General features: G+C 42.6%; 1 protein-coding gene across 1 annotated transcript in view; it reads right to left on the minus strand.

Annotated features, from left to right (window-relative positions):
- The window catches only part of LOC134339007 (synaptonemal complex central element protein 1-like), a 60,818-nt gene that overhangs the window by 8,160 nt on the left and 34,722 nt on the right, over window positions 1–17,936 (minus strand). Inside the window, exons 6-8 of the mRNA XM_063035240.1 lie at window positions 11,601–11,690; window positions 6,649–6,712; window positions 1,198–1,264 (exon numbers count right to left, since the gene is read on the minus strand). Coding sequence (XP_062891310.1) covers window positions 1,198–1,264; window positions 6,649–6,712; window positions 11,601–11,690 — 221 coding nt within the window. The remainder of the gene's footprint in view (window positions 1–1,197; window positions 1,265–6,648; window positions 6,713–11,600; window positions 11,691–17,936) is intronic.

Raw genomic sequence — 17,936 nt, forward strand, 5'->3', positions numbered from 1 at the left:
CAGGTTTATTATCACCGGCATGTGATGTGAAATTTGTTAACTTAATATTCTAGTCATCTCAAAATGAATGTTCACATTGCATTTGTCTTTCTTACCATCAACTCAGCCTGCAGGTTCAACTTTAAGAAATCCCACACGGGGTCTCCCAAATCCCTTTACACCTCTGATCTGTGAATTTTCTCCCTATTTGGAAAATAACCTACACCTCTTTTCCTTCTTCCAAACTGCATGACCATACACTACCTTACACTGTATTCCATCTGCCACTTTTTGCCTACTCTCCTAGTCTATCTAAGTCCTACTGCAGACTCCTTGCTTCCTCAACACTACCTGTATCTCCACCTATCTTCATATTGTCTGAAAACTTGGCTACAAAGTCACCAATTCAGTCACTAACATATTATCTCAAAAGAAGCAGTCCCAACACGACCCTGTCGAACACCACCGGTTCAAGTACAAGTTCATGTTTATTGTCATTTCAACCGTATACATGCATACCACAAATGAACAAGGTGCACAACACAAATAAATCAGCAAATACATCACAAGTTTAAAAGTAAACAGGATGTCATTACTGGCACTTCATATGTGGTAAGACTTGGGTGTTGGCAGACAGTTCAGTAGTCCCACTTTCTGTATTCATTTCATTGAATACAGAAAGGCCTGGATAGAGTGGATGTGGAGAGGATGTTTCCATCTGTTGGACAGTCTAGAATCCAAGAGCACAGCCTCAGAATAAAGGGACATCCCTTTAGAACTCAGGTGAGGAGTGTTCAGCCAGAGGGTGATGAATCTATGGGATTTATTGCCACAGTCAGCTGTGTTTAAGGCAGAGACTGATAGGTTCCTGATTGATAAGGAAGGTTAGGAAGTTAAGGATATGGGTAGAAGGTGGGTGAATGGGGTTGAATGGCCTTATTCTACATTCTGTTATTGTTTTTCTCTTTGTACCACTGGATAAACATGCCTGGAATATAATAAACCAATTACACAATACATGGGTACAATCTTGTTAACTATACATGACAGTGGAAAAAGATAGAGAGAAAGAGAGATGGAGAGATAGAAAGTGAGACAGACAGAGGGAGAGAGGGAGAGAAAGGAAGAGGGGAGGAGGAGAAAGAGAGAAAAAGATAAAGAGAGAGAGAACTTAGTGCATAAAGAAGGATGAGTAGTAGGAGTACATGAATAAGTTACCTTCGGTGAGGAGCTGTTGCTTAGTATTCTCAATGTTGCGTATCTCTTGTTGAAGTCTGGCTGGCTTCTGATGGGAAAGACAAAAACAGAAAAAACAGTGATTATCATAGGTCCATAAAACATAGGAGCAGAATTAGTCCATTCTGCTCACTGAGTCTGCTCCACCATTCCATTATGGCTGACTTATCCTTCTCAACCCCATTTTCCTGGCTTCTCCCCGTGACCTTTGACACCCTTATTAATTAAGAATCTATCAACCTCTGCTTTAATATACTCATGATTTGGCGTCCATAGTTGTCTGGGGCAATGAATTCCACAGATTCACCTCCCTCTGAATGAAGAACTTCTTCCTCATCAGGGGTAGTAGTTGGAGGAGACAGAGACTGTACTTAAGAGTATATTCCCGGGATACAGTCCCTTCAACAAACAACTGGCACAGCAGCATCTGACACAGGGTTTCGACCCAAAACGTCAAAAATCCTTTCTTTTCACAGGCACTGCTTTACCCACTGAGTTCCTCCTATGTATTGATGTTGCTTCGGATTCCAGCGCCTGCCTTTCGGTTGAGTGTTGGGGAGTGTTTGGAGACCATTCCCCCCAACCCCAGTTAGGAAGAGAGAGCTAGCGGTCAGCCTCCCACCCCTCTGCCAGGGCAAGGTAAACTGACGGAAGTACAAGAGCTTGCAGATGCTGGAACCTGGAGTAACACACACAAAAAAACTATTGGGAGGGACTCAACGGGTCGAGGAGCATCTTTGGAGGGAAAAGGAACTGTTGCTGTTTCAAGTCGAGCCCCTACAACAGGATTAAGCTGATGGAAGAATTTATTTAGAAATAAGTTGATTGTATAAAAACAAGAGGCTTTGCAACACCTGTGTGTTGGAAATTTGCCCTAGCAGGATCCTTTGGGCCACTATGTCATATGAAAAACTAAATAAATTAGTAATTAAATGCCTTATTAAACTAATCCCTGCTGCCCACTCAATGTCCATATCCCTCAGTTCTCTGCACATCCATGTGCCTATCTAAGAGTCTCTAAATCACCTGTATTGCATCCACTTCCCCCACCATCCCAGCCAGTACATTCCAGACATTCATCACTCTGTGTTAAAAAAGAAACTTGCCCTTCACATCTTGAGGTTCATGAGAATGAAAGGGTTAATGTATGAGGAGCTTTTGATGGCTCAGGGCTTGTACTCGCTGGAGTTGAGAAGAATGAGGGAGGATCTCATTGAAACCTATTGAATATTGAAAGGACTAGATAGAGTGGGCGTGGAAAGGATGTTTCCAGTAGTGAAGAGTCTAGGACCAGAGGGCTCAGCCTCAGAATAGAAAGGTGTCCCTTTAGAACAAAGATGAGAAAGAACTTTCTTTAGCCAAAGAGTGGTGAATCATTGGAATTCATTGGCATAGATGGTTGTGAAGGCCGGGTCATTGGGTAGTAGTTGATAGAATCACGATTTGTAAGGATATCAAAGGTTACGGGGAGAATGGGGTTGAGCAGGATAACAAGTCAGCCATAATTGAATGGCAGAGGATACTCGATGGGCCTAATGGTCTACATAATTCTGCTCCTATATCTTATGGTTTCCTTAGAACTTGCCTCCTCTCATGTTAAATCCATGCCCTCTGGTAATAAACAGTTCAGCTGAGGGGAAAATGATACCAGCAGTCTACTCTAAATAATTTTATAAACTTCTGTCATATCTCCCCCTCAGTATCTGCTACTTCAGAGAAAACAACTATAGTTTGTTCAATCTTTCTTCATAGCTTATACCCTCTAATCAAAGTATCCAGAATATATTTCATTCTCATGGACCTCGTGGAAGCAAAAATGAAAATCGGCGTGAAATTTAATGTTTTTCAACGTGTTTCATAACTCAGATGCAGATGCTGTGGCTCTCTGTTGGAGAAAACTGCGGTATGGATTGTTTGCTAGGAACACAACACCTCCCCACCACATTAACCCCTCCATAATGGGGGAGGGGGTCACTTTAATCTGGCTTCCTCCATCTGAGGTTTATTACCACCACAGCCCCCAAGGTAACTTCAGGGGGTGCCTATTTGTTTGTATTTTTGACTCCTCCATCAGCTATAACTCTTGAGGGACTGAAAGAAAAATCCCAAATATTTGAAATCTGGGAATAAGAAAGAGAAAATACTGTAAATACTCAGCGAGTCGAGCAGCATCTATGGAGAGAGAAACAAAGTCAATTCTGACCCTTCTAGAGCTTTCCTTATGATGTTTAGTCCATTGAGCCTATTCTACCTCAAAGAGCAATCCTGTTTTTCCTATTAACTCCTCCCAGATTCTTGCAACCATCAATGGGAAGGCCCTCGGGTAAGACTTCCCAACCTGAGGTCCATGGACCCTTTGGTTACTGGCAGGGGTCCATGGCATTAAAAGGATTGGGAACCACTGCCCTAGGGAGTATCAAGGAACAGAGGGACCTTGACATGCAAATCTACAGACCTCCGAAGGTGGCAGAGCAGGTAGAGGTTTTATAAGCTGAGGTTTTATAAGGCACTGGTAAGTCCTCAACTGGAGTATTGTGAGCAGTTTTGAGTCTCTTATCTAAGAAAGGATGTGCTGACATTGGAGAGGGTCCAGAGGAGGTTCATGAGAACGATCTAGGGAATGAAAGGGTATGAAGAATGTTTGATTTCTCTGTACTCATTGGAGGTTAGAAGAATGAGGGGAAATCTCATTCATTCCCACAGATGGCTGTGGAGGCAAAGTCATTGGGTATATTTAAAGCAGAGGTTGATAAGTTCTTGATTAGTACAGGCGTTAAAGGTTACGGTGAGAGGGTAGAAGAACGTGATTGAGAGGGATAATAAATCAGCCATAATGGAATGGCACAGCAGACTCAATGGGCTAATTGTCCTAATTCTGCTCTTATGTCTTATGGTCTTATAACATGGTCGGGAAGGCACAGGACAGGGGTGGCAAACCTTTTTGAGGGCATGTGCCCAAATTGAAGATAATCTAAAAAATTCTCTTGTATGCCATGGTAACTTTGAGCAGAGATTATCATTGATTAATACATTTGAACCTTTTATTATGAAGTTTTTAAGGAAAAAGAATGAGTCCTTGTGCTTTTTTACACGTATGCATCATTTTACTATTAATAAAAGTATACTGCAGATTGAAATAAATGCAACATTTTAGAAACCGTATTGTTACTGTAACTGTTTACTATCCAGATACTGATATGTACACCAGGTCTGGCAGGATTTCTTTTATTGACCTTCATTAGTCGTGGGAATGAGTTAAGAGCAGCGAGGTAATGTTGCAGATCTATAAGACCACACTTGGAATAATGTGTTCACTTCTGATGGCCTCAGTATAGGAAGGATGTGGAAACCAGTCTTTAAGCCAACCATTCTACTGTCCGACCTTGTTTGCCCTGTGTTAATTTACACATTGTGCAGGAGTAGCCTAAAGATTCTTAGCAATATGGTAGCAAGATGGGCCGAAGAACCTGTTTCTGTGCTGTACTTTTCTATGACTATGACTCTATGACAGGCAGATAAGTTGTAGGGGTGACATAGCTCTGATGGTAAAAAAAAATGAGATGACATAAGGTCGGAAGATGTAGAATTGTTGTGGGTAGTTAAGGAACTGCAATAGTAAAAAGACCCTGGTGGGAGTCATATACAGGCCTTAGAACAGTAGCCAGGATGTGGGCTACAAATTACAATGGGAGATAGAAAATGCATGTCAACAGGGCAATATTATGATAGTCATGGGGGATTTTAATATGCAGGTAGATTGGGAAAATCATGTTGGTGCTGGATCCCGAGAGAGAATTTGTAGAATGCCTATGAGATGGCTTTTTAGAGTAGCTGTGGTTGAGCCCACTAGGGGATCAGCTATTCTGAACTGGGTATTGTGCAAGGAACTAGATTTGATTAGGGAGCTTAAGGAACCCTCAGGAAGCAGTGATCATAATATGATGGAATTCACCCTGAAATCTAAGAAGAAAAAACTAAAGTCAGATGTAGCAGCATTGTAGCTACAATTACAGAGGTTTGAGAGAGGAGCTGGCCAAAGTTGACTGGGAGGGGACACTAACAGGGATAGCAGAGCAGCAATGGCTGGAGTTTCCTGGAGCAATTCAGAAGGCGCAGGACAGATACATCCCAAAGAAAACATATTTTAAAGGTTGGATGATGTAACCATAGTTGACAAAGTAAGTCAAAGCCAACATAAAAGCTAAAGAGAAGGCATATACAAATGCAAAGATTAGTCAGAAGTTAAAGGACTGTAAGCTTTTAAAAAACAACAGAAAACAACTAAAAAAGCTATAAGGAGGGAAAAAGATGAAATATGAAGGTTAGCTAGCCAATAACATCAAAGAGGATACCAAGAGTCTTTTTTCAGATATATAAAGAGTAAAAGAGAGGCAAGAGTGGATATCGAACCACTGGAAAATGACACTGGAGAGGTAGTAATGGTAGATGAAATGAGTAAGTACTTTGTAACACACACAAAATGCAGGAGGAACTCAGCAGGCCAGGCAGCATCTATGGAATAAAGTACAGTTGAAGTTTTGGGCCAGGACTGGAGAAGAAAAGCTCTTATAAATCCGAGGTGCAAAGGATTTTAGGAGTCCTCTTGCTGGATTCCCTAAAGGTTAATCTGCAGGTTGAGTCACTGGTGAGGAAGGCAAGCGTGAAGTTAGCATTCATTTAGAAAGGACTAGAATATAAAAGCAGGGATGTGATGCTGAGGCTTTATAAGGCACGGGTAAGGCCTCACTTGGAATATTGTAGGTGGTTTTGGGCCCCTTATCTAAGAAAGGATGTGCTGACATTGGAGAGGGTTCAATGGAGGTTCACAAATAATTCTAGGAAAAAAAAACTTATCGTATGAGGAGAGTTTGATGGCTCTGGATCTGTACTCATTGGAATTTAGAAGAATGAGGAAGAACTCACTGAACTGTATCAAATTTTGAAAGGCCTATCAGATAGAATGGATATGGAGAGGGTGTTTCCTATAAAGGAGGAGTCTAGAACCAGAAGGCACAACCTCAGGATAGCAGGACTTCCATTTAGAACGGAGGAATTTCTTTAGCCAAAGAGCAGTGAATCTGTGGAATTCGTTGCCACAGGTGCCTGTGGAGGCCAGGTCAGTGGGTGTATTTGAGACAGAGGTTGATAGGTTCGTGATTAGTCAGGGCATGAAATTTTATGGAGAGAAGGCAGGAGAAGGGGGTTGAGAGGGAAGTGGATCAGCCATGGGGCATGGAGCAGACTTGAATGGCCTAATTCTGCTCCCAGGTTGTATAGTTTTGTATATACATCAAAACATAGAGTGGGTGGCATGGTAGTGTAGTGGTTAGCAGAACCAGCTGTAAGATCCCTCCACTGTCTGTAAGGAGTTTGTGCATTCTTCCTGTGACCTCCAGGTGCTTCCTCCACACCCACCCACCCACACAGACTTACATAAAACTCTGCTGTCCATTTGAGGTTCTTTATTAGTTCCTCTAGCTGCTGCTCAAATGCCTTCCTGGGGAAAAACCATCACAGAAGTGGTGAAACTTAAGAGGGAACATCATAAAAGTTTAGTAAGGTGCATACACAAGTGTAAAAGGAACTATTAAACCACGGTGTAAAAACAACATTGCTGGGTGATACACTCTTCATTTGCTCGGGTGAGGGCAGGTTCCAACAGGGACTGAGCAGCTCGCCTGTTCGGTACCATGTTAAACACCTGAAACTTCCTCCACCACCAACTCACAGTGTGTACTGTTCACAAGATGTACTGAACTTAACTGCCCAGGCTACTCGGACAACTTCTTCAAAAAAAATAAGGCCACAAGACATGGGAGCAGAATTAGGCCATTCGGCCCATCAAGTCAGTCATGTCTCTCCATCATGGCTGATTTATTATCAGTCTCAACCCCATTCTCCTACCTTCTCCCTTAACCTTTAACACCCTGACTAATCAAGAACCTATCAACCCACTTTAAATATACTCAATTACTTGGCCTCCACAGCTGTCTGTGGTAATGAATTAAACAGATTCACCACCCTCTAGCTAAAGAAACCCCATAAGACCATTAGATACAGGAGCAGAATTAGACTGTTTGGCCCATCGAGTCTGCTCTGTCATTTTATTATGGCTGATCCAATTTTCCTCTCAGCCCCAATCTCCTGATTTCTCTCCATATCCTTTAATGCCCTTACCCATCAAGAACCTATCAATCTCTGGCTTAAATTTACCCAGTGACTTGGCCTCTACAGCTGCCTGTGGCAAAGAATTTCACAGATTCACCAATCTCTGGCTAAAGAAATTCCTCCTCAACTCCATTCTAAAAGGACACCCCTCTATTCTGAGGCTGTGTCTTCTGGTCTTAGACTTTCCCATCACAAGAAACATTCTTTCCACATTCACTCTATCAACCATTTGATAGGTTTCAATGAAGTCACCCGTCATTCTTCTGAATTCTGGTGAATACAGGTCCAGAGCCATCAAACACTCTTCATATGACAAGCCATTCAATCCCATGATAATTTTCTTGAACCTCTGTTGAACTCTCTCCAGTATCAGAACATCCTTTCTACGATAAGGGGCCCAAAATTGCTCACAATATTCAAAGTGAGGCCTCACCAGGGCATTATAAAGTCTCAACATTACATCCTTGCTTTTATATTCTAGTTCTCTTGAAATGAATGCTAACATTGCATTTGCTTTCCTCACCACAGACTCAACCTGCAAATTAACATTCAGGGAATCCGACACAAGGACTCCCAAGTCCCTTTGCACCTCAGTTTTTGTATTTTCTTTCTATTTAGAAAATAGCCAACCCTTTCATTTCATCTACCAAAGTCCATGACCATACACTTCCCAGCACTGTATTTCATCTGTCATTTCTTTGCTCATTCTCCTAATCAGTCTAAGTCCTTCTATAGCTACTCTACTTTTTCGAACCCTGCCCCTCCACCTATCTTCATATCATCCTCAGACTCAGTAACAGAGCTATCAACTTCATCATCCAAATCACTGATACATGATGTAAAAAGAATCGATCCCAACAAAGACTTCTGTGGAACACCACTAGCCACTGGCAGCCAGCCAGAAAAGACTCCCTTTTTTCCCCACTCTTTGCTTCCTGCCAATCAGCCACTGCTTTGTCCATTCTAGAATATTTCCTGTAATACCATGGACTCGTAGCTTGTTAAGCAGCCTCATTTGTGGCACCTTGTCAAAGGCCTTCAGAAAATCCAATTACACAACATCAACCAATTCTCCTCTGTCTATGCTGCTTGTTATTTCTTCAAAGAATTCCAAAACTTTTGTCAAGCAAAATTTTCCCTTGCTGACTACGGCCTATTTTGTGCCTACAAGTACCCTGAAAACTCATTCTTAATAATCAACCTCCAACGTCTTCCCAATCACTGAGGTCAGACTAACTGGAGAATAATTTTCTTTCTTCTGCCTCTCTCCCTTCTTGAAAAGTAGAGTCACTTTTGCAATTTTTCAATCTTCCAGAAACATTTCAGAATCTAGTGATTCTTGAAAGATCATCACTAATGCCTCTACAATCTTCAACCACCTCCTTCAGAACTCTTGGTTGTACATCATCTGGTTCAGTTGACTTATCTTCCTTCAGAACTTGCAGTTTCCCAAGAACTTTCTCTCTAGTTGTGGTAACTTCACATACTTCGGGACTCCTGGAAGTTCTACCATACTGCTAGTGTCTTCCACTGTGAAGACTGATGCAAAATACTTATTCAGTTCTTCCAACATTTCATTTTCCTCCATTACTATTTCTCCAGCATAGTTTTCCAGCAGTCCAATATTCACTCTCACCTCTCCTTTACACTTGGTGTATCTGCAGAAACTTTTGGTATCTTCTTTAATACTATTGGCTAGCTTACTTCCATATTCCATGTTTACCTTCTTAATGACATATTGATTGCCTTCTGTCGGATTTTAAAAGCTTCCCAATCCTCTAACTTCCCACTAATTTTTGCTCTATTATATGCCCTCTATTTGGCTTTTATGTTGGCTTTGACTTCCTTTGTAAGCCATGGTTGTGCCATCTTTCCTTTAGAATACTTTTTCCTCTATGGGATGTATATATCCTTTGCCTTCCAAACTGCTTCTAGAAATTCCAGCCATTGCTGCTCTGCCATCATCCCTGCCAGTGTTCTTTTACAATCAATTCTGATCAACTCCTCTCTCATGCTTTTGTAATTCCCTTTACTCTACTGTCATGCTGATACATCTGACTTTAGCTTCTCTTTCTCAAATTTCAGGGTGAATTCAATCATATAATGACCACTTGTCTCGAAGGTCTCTTTTACCTTAAGCTCTCTATTCAATTCTGGTTCATTGTACAACGCCCAATCCAGAACAGCTGATCCTCTAGTAGGCTCAACCACCAGCTGCTCTGAAAAGCCATCTCATAGGCACTCTAGAAAATACCCCCTCCTGGAACTCAGCACCTATCTGATTTTCCCAACCTATCTTCATATTGAGTATTGTAACATTACTCCCATGAGTATCGTAACATTGCCCTTTTGGCATGCGAATTTCTCCTCATCCCTATTCTAAAATGACACCCTTATATTCTCAGCTTTACATCCTTGCTTCTATATTCTCACCCTCTCAAAATAAATTCTAATGAATGCATTTGCCTTCTTCATCACTGACTCAACTTGCAAGTTAACCTTTAGGGAATCTTGCATGATGATTCTCAAGTCCCTTTCACATCTTTAATTTGTGAATTTGCTCCCCTTTTAGAAAATAATCTATGCCTTTATTCCTACTATCAAAATACACAGCCATACACTTTCTTACACTATATTCCATCTACCACTTCTTTGCCCATTCTCCTAAATGGTCTAAGTCCTTTTACAGACTTCCTGCTTCCTTAACATTATTTGCCCTTCCACAAATCATCCACAAATCTGGCCTCAAACCCATCAGTTCTGTCATCCAAACCATTAACATACAACATGAAAAGAAGTGATCCAAACACCAACTGCTGCAGAACACCACTGGCAGCCAACCTGAAAAGACCCCAACTTTTTGCCTCTTCCTAGTCAGCCAATTTTCTATCCATGCTAGTATTTTTCCTGTAATACCATGGGCTCTTATTTTGTTAAACAGCTTCATGTGTGGCACCTTGTCAAAGACCTTCTGAAAATCCAAGAAAACAACATCCACTGACTCTCCTGCCTATCCTGCCTGTTATTTCCTCAAAGAATTCAGACAATATTTCTCCTTAAGGAAACCATGCTGACTTCTGCCTATTTTATCATGTGCCTCCAAGTACCCTAAATTTTCATCCCTAATAATGATCTCTAATATCTTCCCAACCACTGAAGTCAGGCTAATAGGCCAATAATATCCTTTATCTGCCTCCATCCCTCCCTTCTGAAAAAGTGGAGTGATATTTGCAATTTTCCATTCCAGAATCTAGTGATTGTTGAAAGATTGCAACTAATGCCTCCACAATTTCCTCAGGAACATCTTTCAGAACTCTGGGTTATAGTTTGTCTGGTCCAGGTGACTTATCTACCTTCAAACCTTTCAGCTTCCTAAGCTCCTTCTCTCAACCCTATTTTCCTGCCTTCTCCTCTAACCTTACTAATCAAGAACCTATCAATCACCACATTAAATATACCCGATGACATGGCCTCCACATCCATTTGTAGCAATGAATTTCATAGATTCACCACCCTCTGGCTAAAGAGGCCATCTCGGTTCTAAGGGGCCATCCTTCTATTCTAAGGCTGTGCTCGGTGGTCCTAGATTCCTAGGCAACATTCTCTCCAAGTCCACCTATCTGGACCTTTAAATATTTGATTGGTTTCAATTAGATCGCCCCTCATTCTTCTAAACTCTAGCAAGTACAGGCCCAGAGCCATCAAATGCTCCTCATGCATAAACCCTTTCATTCCTGAGATCATTCTTGTGATCATCCTGTAGACCCTCTCCAATGCCAGCACATCCTTTCTTAGATAAGGGACTCAAAACTGCTCACAATATTCCAAGTGTGATCTGACTAATGCCTTACAAATCCTTAACTTATAAAACCTATGACCTTTATCCCTAAGAAGACCAAAGTTTGAGGGTACTAAGGAGAAATAAATTATTGTTCCTAAATTGTGGTAAGTCTAAATCCTAGAACTTGCCCCACGCGCCCACCCCCATGAGCAATGGGACCACCTTCTCCACACAGGCTACAGTAGCTCAAGGAGATGACCCTGCATTCTCACATAGAGATGGCTGATAAAAGCAAGCAATACCCGCATCCCAGGAAGCCTTAATTTTAGAGCATTCGGCAATCCGGCTAGGAGTCTTGCAGTGACAGACCCGCCCCAACTGATATTGTACTCACCACTTGTGCCACACATATCAAGTGACTCTAGCTTCTTATTACCTCTCCTTCCTCCTCTGCAGCTTCTCATCCTTGATCTGGGATATCAGTGCGTCTATCCTTTGCTTGCTCTCGCTGCTTCCTTTCAGCTGCCTAGACAAGTCACAGTGAGCAGCATCAGAGCACTGGGTCAGTGTCTGGTAAATGGACCAGCTGTCCACAGCATCCCCACTTCATCAGGCGCAAGGGATTCATAGAGCAGAGTTTTTTGTTGGGGAGGGGGCGGTTGGTAGAGCAGGTAGATTCCCAAATGGAGATGGGGAGGAAATTTTAAAGCTATACGACACACCAGTTCAGTAACAGTTGGAGACTTTTTTCTCTGGCTTCTACCAGGTTCATTTTAAGAAGGAGCTCTGGACTTTGCACAGGAATGCAGGCACTAGGGTTTCACTGGGGCTGATGAGGGGAGATTTGACAGTGGGCAGACATGATTTCTAAAGGGTAAATAAGAGAACTTGGGTGGCTTAGGAACTGTGGTGGAAATGGATTCAAAATTTTGGACTGAAATCAGAAAGCTGATGTAAGGATATTTTAAAAAAGTGATTGTGCTGGTAATCAGAATCATAATCAGGTTTATTATTACTGACAAATGTTCTGAAATTTATTTATATCTTTCCTGTAAATAGGTGACCATAACTGCAAACAAAACTCCAAATTAGGCCTCACCAATGTCTTACCAAAGTGCAACACCTCACACTTGTATGCATTAAATTCCATCTGACATTTTTCCAGCCAGTCCAGACCCCACTGCAAGCTCTGATAGTAATCCTTGCTGTCCAATACACCCCCAATCTTGGTGTCATCCTCAAATTTGATGATCCAGTTAACCACATTATCATCCAGATGGTTGATATATTGCAGATGACAAACAACAATGGACCCAGCACCAATTCCTGTGGCACTCCACTAGTCACAGGCCTCCAGTCAAAGGCAATCATCTACTACCGCTACAGGCTTCTTTCTCGAATCCAATGTCTAATCCAATTTACTATCTCATCTTGAATGCCGAGTGACTGAACCTTCTTGACCAAATTCCCATGTGGGATCTTGTCAAGTGCCTTGCTAAAGTCCATGTAGACAACATCTACTACCTTGACTTCATCAACTTTCCTAGCAACTTCCTTGAAAAACTCTTTAAGATTGGTTAGTCACAACCTACCAGGCACAAAGTCATTTCAGTCCATGTCTACTCAAATGCTCACATGTCCAGTCCCTTACCTCCAATAACCTTACCACTACTAATGCCAAGCTCACAGGCCTATAATTTCCTGGTTTATTTTTAGAGTCTTTCTTAAACCATAGAAACCATAGAAACTACAGCACAGAAACAGGCCTTTTGGCCCTTCTTGGCTGTGCCGAACCATTTTAGCCTAGTCCCACTGACCTGCACACGGACCATATCCCTCCATACACCTCCCATCCATGTATCTGTCCAATTTATTCTTAAATGTTAAAAAAGAACCCGCATTTACCACCTCATCTGGCAGCTCATTCCATACTCCCACCACTCTGTGTGAAGAAGCCCCCCCTAATGTTCCCTTTAAACTTTTCCCCCCTCACCCTCAACCCATGTCCTCTGGCTTTTTTCTCCCCTTGCCTCAGTGGAAAAAGCCTGCTTGCATTCACTCTATCTATACCCATCATAATTTTATATACCTCTATCAAATCTCCCCTCATTCTTCTACGCTCCAGGCAATAAAGTCCTAACCTATTCAACCTTTCTCTGTAACTGAGTTTCTCAAGTCCCGGCAACATCCTTGTAAACCTTCTCTGTACTCTTTCAACCTTATTTATATCCTTCCTGTAATTTGGTGACCAAAACTGAACACAATACTCCAGATTCGGCCTCACCAATGCCTTATACAACCTCATCATAACATTCCAGCTCTTATACTCAATACTTTGATTAATAAAGGCCAATGTACCAAAAGCTCTCTTTATGACCCTATCTACTTGTGACGCCACTTTTAGGGAATTTTGTATCTGTATTCCCAGATCCCTCTGTTCTACTGCACTGCTCAGTGCCTTAGAGACCCGGATGGTAGTTTGCCTCCCTGGTGCCAGGGTCCGGGATATTTCTGATCGTGTCCAAGATATCCTGAAGTGGGAGGGTGAGGAGCCAGAGGTCGTGGTACATATAGGTACCAATGACATAGGTAGGAAAAGGGATGAGGTCCTGAAAGGAGAATATAGGGAGCTAGGAAGGGAGTTGAGAAAAAGGACCGCAAAGGTAGTAATCTCGGGATTACTGCCTGTGCCACGCGACAGTGAGAGTAGGAATGCGATGAAGTGGGGGATAAATGCGTGGCTGAGGGATTGGAGCAGGGGGCAGGGATTCAAGTTTTTGGATCATTGGGACCTCTTTTGGCGCAGGCGTGACCTGTACAAAAAGGACGGGTTACACTTGAATCCTAGGGGGACCAATATCTTGGCAGGGAGATTAGCGAGGGCTACGGAGGTGACTTTAAACTAGAATGGTTGGGGGGGTGGGAATCAAATTAAAGAGGCTAGGCGAGAGGAAGTTAGTTCACAACAGGGGGATGGGAACCAGTGCAGAGAGACAGAGGGGTGTAAAGTGAGGGTAGAAGCAAAAAGTACTAAGGAGAAAAGTAAAAGTGGCAGGCTGACAAATCCAGGGCAAGCATTAAAAAGGGCCACTTTTCAACATAATTGTATAAGGGCTAAGAGAGTTGTAAAAGAGCGCCTGAAGGCTTTGTGTGTCAATGCAAGGAGCATTCGTAATAAGGTGGATGAATTGAAAGTGCAGATTGTTATTAATGATTATGATATAGTTGGGATCACAGAGACATGGCTCCAGGGTGACCAAGGATGGGAGCTCAACGTTCAGGGATATTCAATATTCAGGAGGGATAGACATGAAGGAAGGGGAGGTGGGGTGGCGTTGCTGGTTAAAGAAGAGATTAATGCAATAGAAAGGAAGGACATAAGCCGGGAAGATGTGGAATCGATATGGATAGAGCTGCGTAACACTAAGGGGCAGAAGACGCTGGTGGGAGTTGTGTACAGGCCACCTAACAGTAGTAGTGAGGTCGGAGATGGTATTAAACAGGAAATTAGAAATGTGTGCAATAAAGGAACAGCAGTTATAATGGGTGACTTCAATCTACATGTAGATTGGGTGAACCAAATTGGTAAAGGTGCTGAGGAAGAGAATTTCTTGGAATGTATGCGGGATGGTTTTTTGAACCAACATGTCGAGAAACCAACTAGAGAGCAGGCTATTCTGGACTGGGTTTTGAGCAATGAGGAAGAGTTAATTAGCAATCTTGTCGTGAGAGGCCCCTTGGGTAAGAGTGACCATAATATGGTGGAATTCTTCATTAAGATGGAGAGTGACATAGTTAATTCAGAAACAAAGGTTCTGAACTTAAAGAGGGGTAACTTTGAAGGTATGAGATGTGAATTAGCTAAGATAGACTGGCAAATGACACTTAAAGGATTGACGGTGGATATGCAATGGCAAGCATTTAAAGGTTGCATGGATGAACTACAACAATTGTTCATCCCAGTTTGGCAAAAGAATAAATCAAGGAAGGTAGTGCACCCGTGGCTGACAAGAGAGATTAGGGATAGTATCAATTCCAAAGAAGAAGCATACAAATTAGCCAGAAAAAGTGGCTCACCTGAGGACTGGGAGAAATTCAGAGTTCAACAGAGGAGGACAAAGGGCTTAATTAGGAAGGGGAAAAAAGATTATGAGAGAAAACTGGCAGGGAACATAAAAACTGACTGTAAAAGCTTTTATAGATATGTAAAACGGAAAAGACTGGTAAAGACAAATGTAGGTCCCCTGCAGACAGAAACAGGTGAATTGATTATGGGGAGCAAGGACATGGCAGACCAATTGAATAATTACTTTGGTTCTGTCTTCACTAAGGAGGACATAAATAATCTTCCAGAAATAGTAGGGGACAGAGGGTCCAGTGAGATGGAGGAACTGAGCGAAATACATGTTAGTAGGGAAGTGGTGTTAGGTAAATTGAAGGGATTGAAGGCAGATAAATCCCCAGGGCCAGATGGTCTGCATCCTAGAGTGCTTAAGGAAGTAGCCCAAGAAATAGTGGATGCATTAGTGATAATTTTTCAAAACTCGTTAGATTCTGGACTAGTTCCTGAGGATTGGAGGGTGGCTAATGTAACCCCACTTTTTAAAAAAGGAGGGAGAGAGAAACCGGGGAATTATAGACCGGTTAGCCTAACGTCGGTGGTGGGGAAACTGCTGGAGTCAGTTATCAAAGATGTGATAACAGCACATTTGGAAAGCGGTGAAATCATTGGACAAAGTCAGCATGGATTTGTGAAAGGAAAATCATGTCTGACGAATCTCATAGAATTTTTTGAGGATGTAACTAGTAGAGTGGATAGGGGAGAACCAGTGGGTGTGGTATATTTGGATTTTCAAAAGGCTTTTGACAAGGTCCCACATAGGAGATTAGTGTGCAAACTTAAAGCACATGGTATTGGGGGTAAGCTATTGATGTGGATGGAGAATTGGTTAGCAGACAGGAAGCAAAGAGTGGGAATAAACGGGACCTTTTCAGAATGGCAGGCGGTGACTAGTGGGGTACCGCAAGGCTCAGTGCTGGGACCCCAGTTCTTTACAATATATATTAATGACTTGGATGAGGGAATTAAATGCAGCATCTCCAAGTTTGCGGATGACACGAAGCTGGGTGGCAGTGTTAGCTGTGAGGAGGATGCTAGGAGGATGCAGAGTGACTTGGATAGGTTGGGTGAGTGGGCAAATTCATGGCAGATGCAATTTAATGTGGATAAATGTGAAGTTATCCACTTTGGTGGCAAAAATAGGAAAACAGATTATTATCTGAATGGTGGCCAATTAGGAAAAGGGGAGGTGCAACGAGACCTGGGTGTCATTATACACCAGTCATTGAAAGTGGGCATGCAGGTACAGCAGGCGGTGAAAAAGGTGAATGGTATGCTGGCATTTATAGCGAGAGGATTCGAGTGCAGGAGCAGGGAGGTACTACTGCAGTTGTACAAGGCCTTGGTGAGACCACACCTGGAGTATTGTGTGCAGTTTTGGTCCCCTAATCCGAGGAAAGACATCTTTGCCATAGAGGGAGTACAAAGAAGGTTCACCAGATTGATTCCTGGGATGGCAGGACTTTCATATGAAGAAAGACTGGATGAACTGGGCTTGTACTCGTTGGAATTTAGAAGATTGAGGGGGGATCTGATTGAAACGTATAAAATCCTAAAGGGATTGGACAGGCTAGACGCAGGAAGATTGTTCCCGATGTTGGGGAAGTCCAGAACAAGGGGTCACAGTTTGAGGATAAAGGGGAAGCCTTTTAGGACCGAGATTAGGAAAAACTTCTTCACACAGAGAGTGGTGAATCTGTGGAATTCTCTGCCACAGGAAACAGTTGAGGCCAGTTCATTGGCTATACTTAAGAGGGAGTTAGATATGGCCCTTGTGGCTACAGGGATCAGGGGGTATGGAGGGAAGGCTGGGGCAGGGTTCTGAGTTGGATGATCAGCCATGATCATAATAAATGGCGGTGCAGGCTCGAAGGGCCGAATGGCCTACTCCTGCACCTATTTTCTATGTTTCTATGTTTCTATGTTTACCATTAACCCTGTATGTTCTACGTGGTTTGACCTTCCAACGTGCAATACCTCACACTTGTCTGTATTAAACTCCATCTGCCATTTTTCAGCCCATTTTTCCAGCTGGTCCAAGTCCCTCTGCAGGCTCTGAAAACCTTCCTCACTGTCTACTACACCTCCAATCTTTGTATCATCAGCAAATTTGCTGATCCAATTTACCACATTATCATCCAGATCATTAGTATACATGACAAATAACAATGGACCCAGCACTGATCCCTGTGGCACACCACTAGTCACAGGCCTCCACTCAGAGAAGCAATTCTCTACCACCACTCTTTGGCTTCTTCCATCGAGCCAATGTCTAATCCAATTTACCACCTCTCCATGTATACCTAGCGAGTGTGGAACAGTGGAACAAAATTAGCTATCCTCCGAACATCCAGTAGCTCATCTGTCGCTAAGGATGATATAAATATCTCTCACAGGACAAAATCTGCAGATGTTGGAAAGCCAAGCAACTCACACAAAATGCTGGAGGAACCCAGCAGGTCTGGCAGCAGCTATAGAAAAGAGTACAGTCGATGTTTCGGGCCAAGACCCTTCTTCAGGACTGGAGAAAACTCTAACTCCTCGTCTTTTTTCTGTTGCCTGGCCTGCTGAGTTCCTCCAGCATTTTGTGTGTGTTATTTAAATAGCTCTGCTAGGGCCCTTACAAATTCTGCACTTGCCTCCCACAGGGTC

Source organism: Mobula hypostoma, chromosome 28 (assembly GCF_963921235.1).
Source record: "Mobula hypostoma chromosome 28, sMobHyp1.1, whole genome shotgun sequence".
In the NCBI taxonomy this organism is placed as follows: Eukaryota; Metazoa; Chordata; class Chondrichthyes; order Myliobatiformes; family Myliobatidae; genus Mobula; species Mobula hypostoma.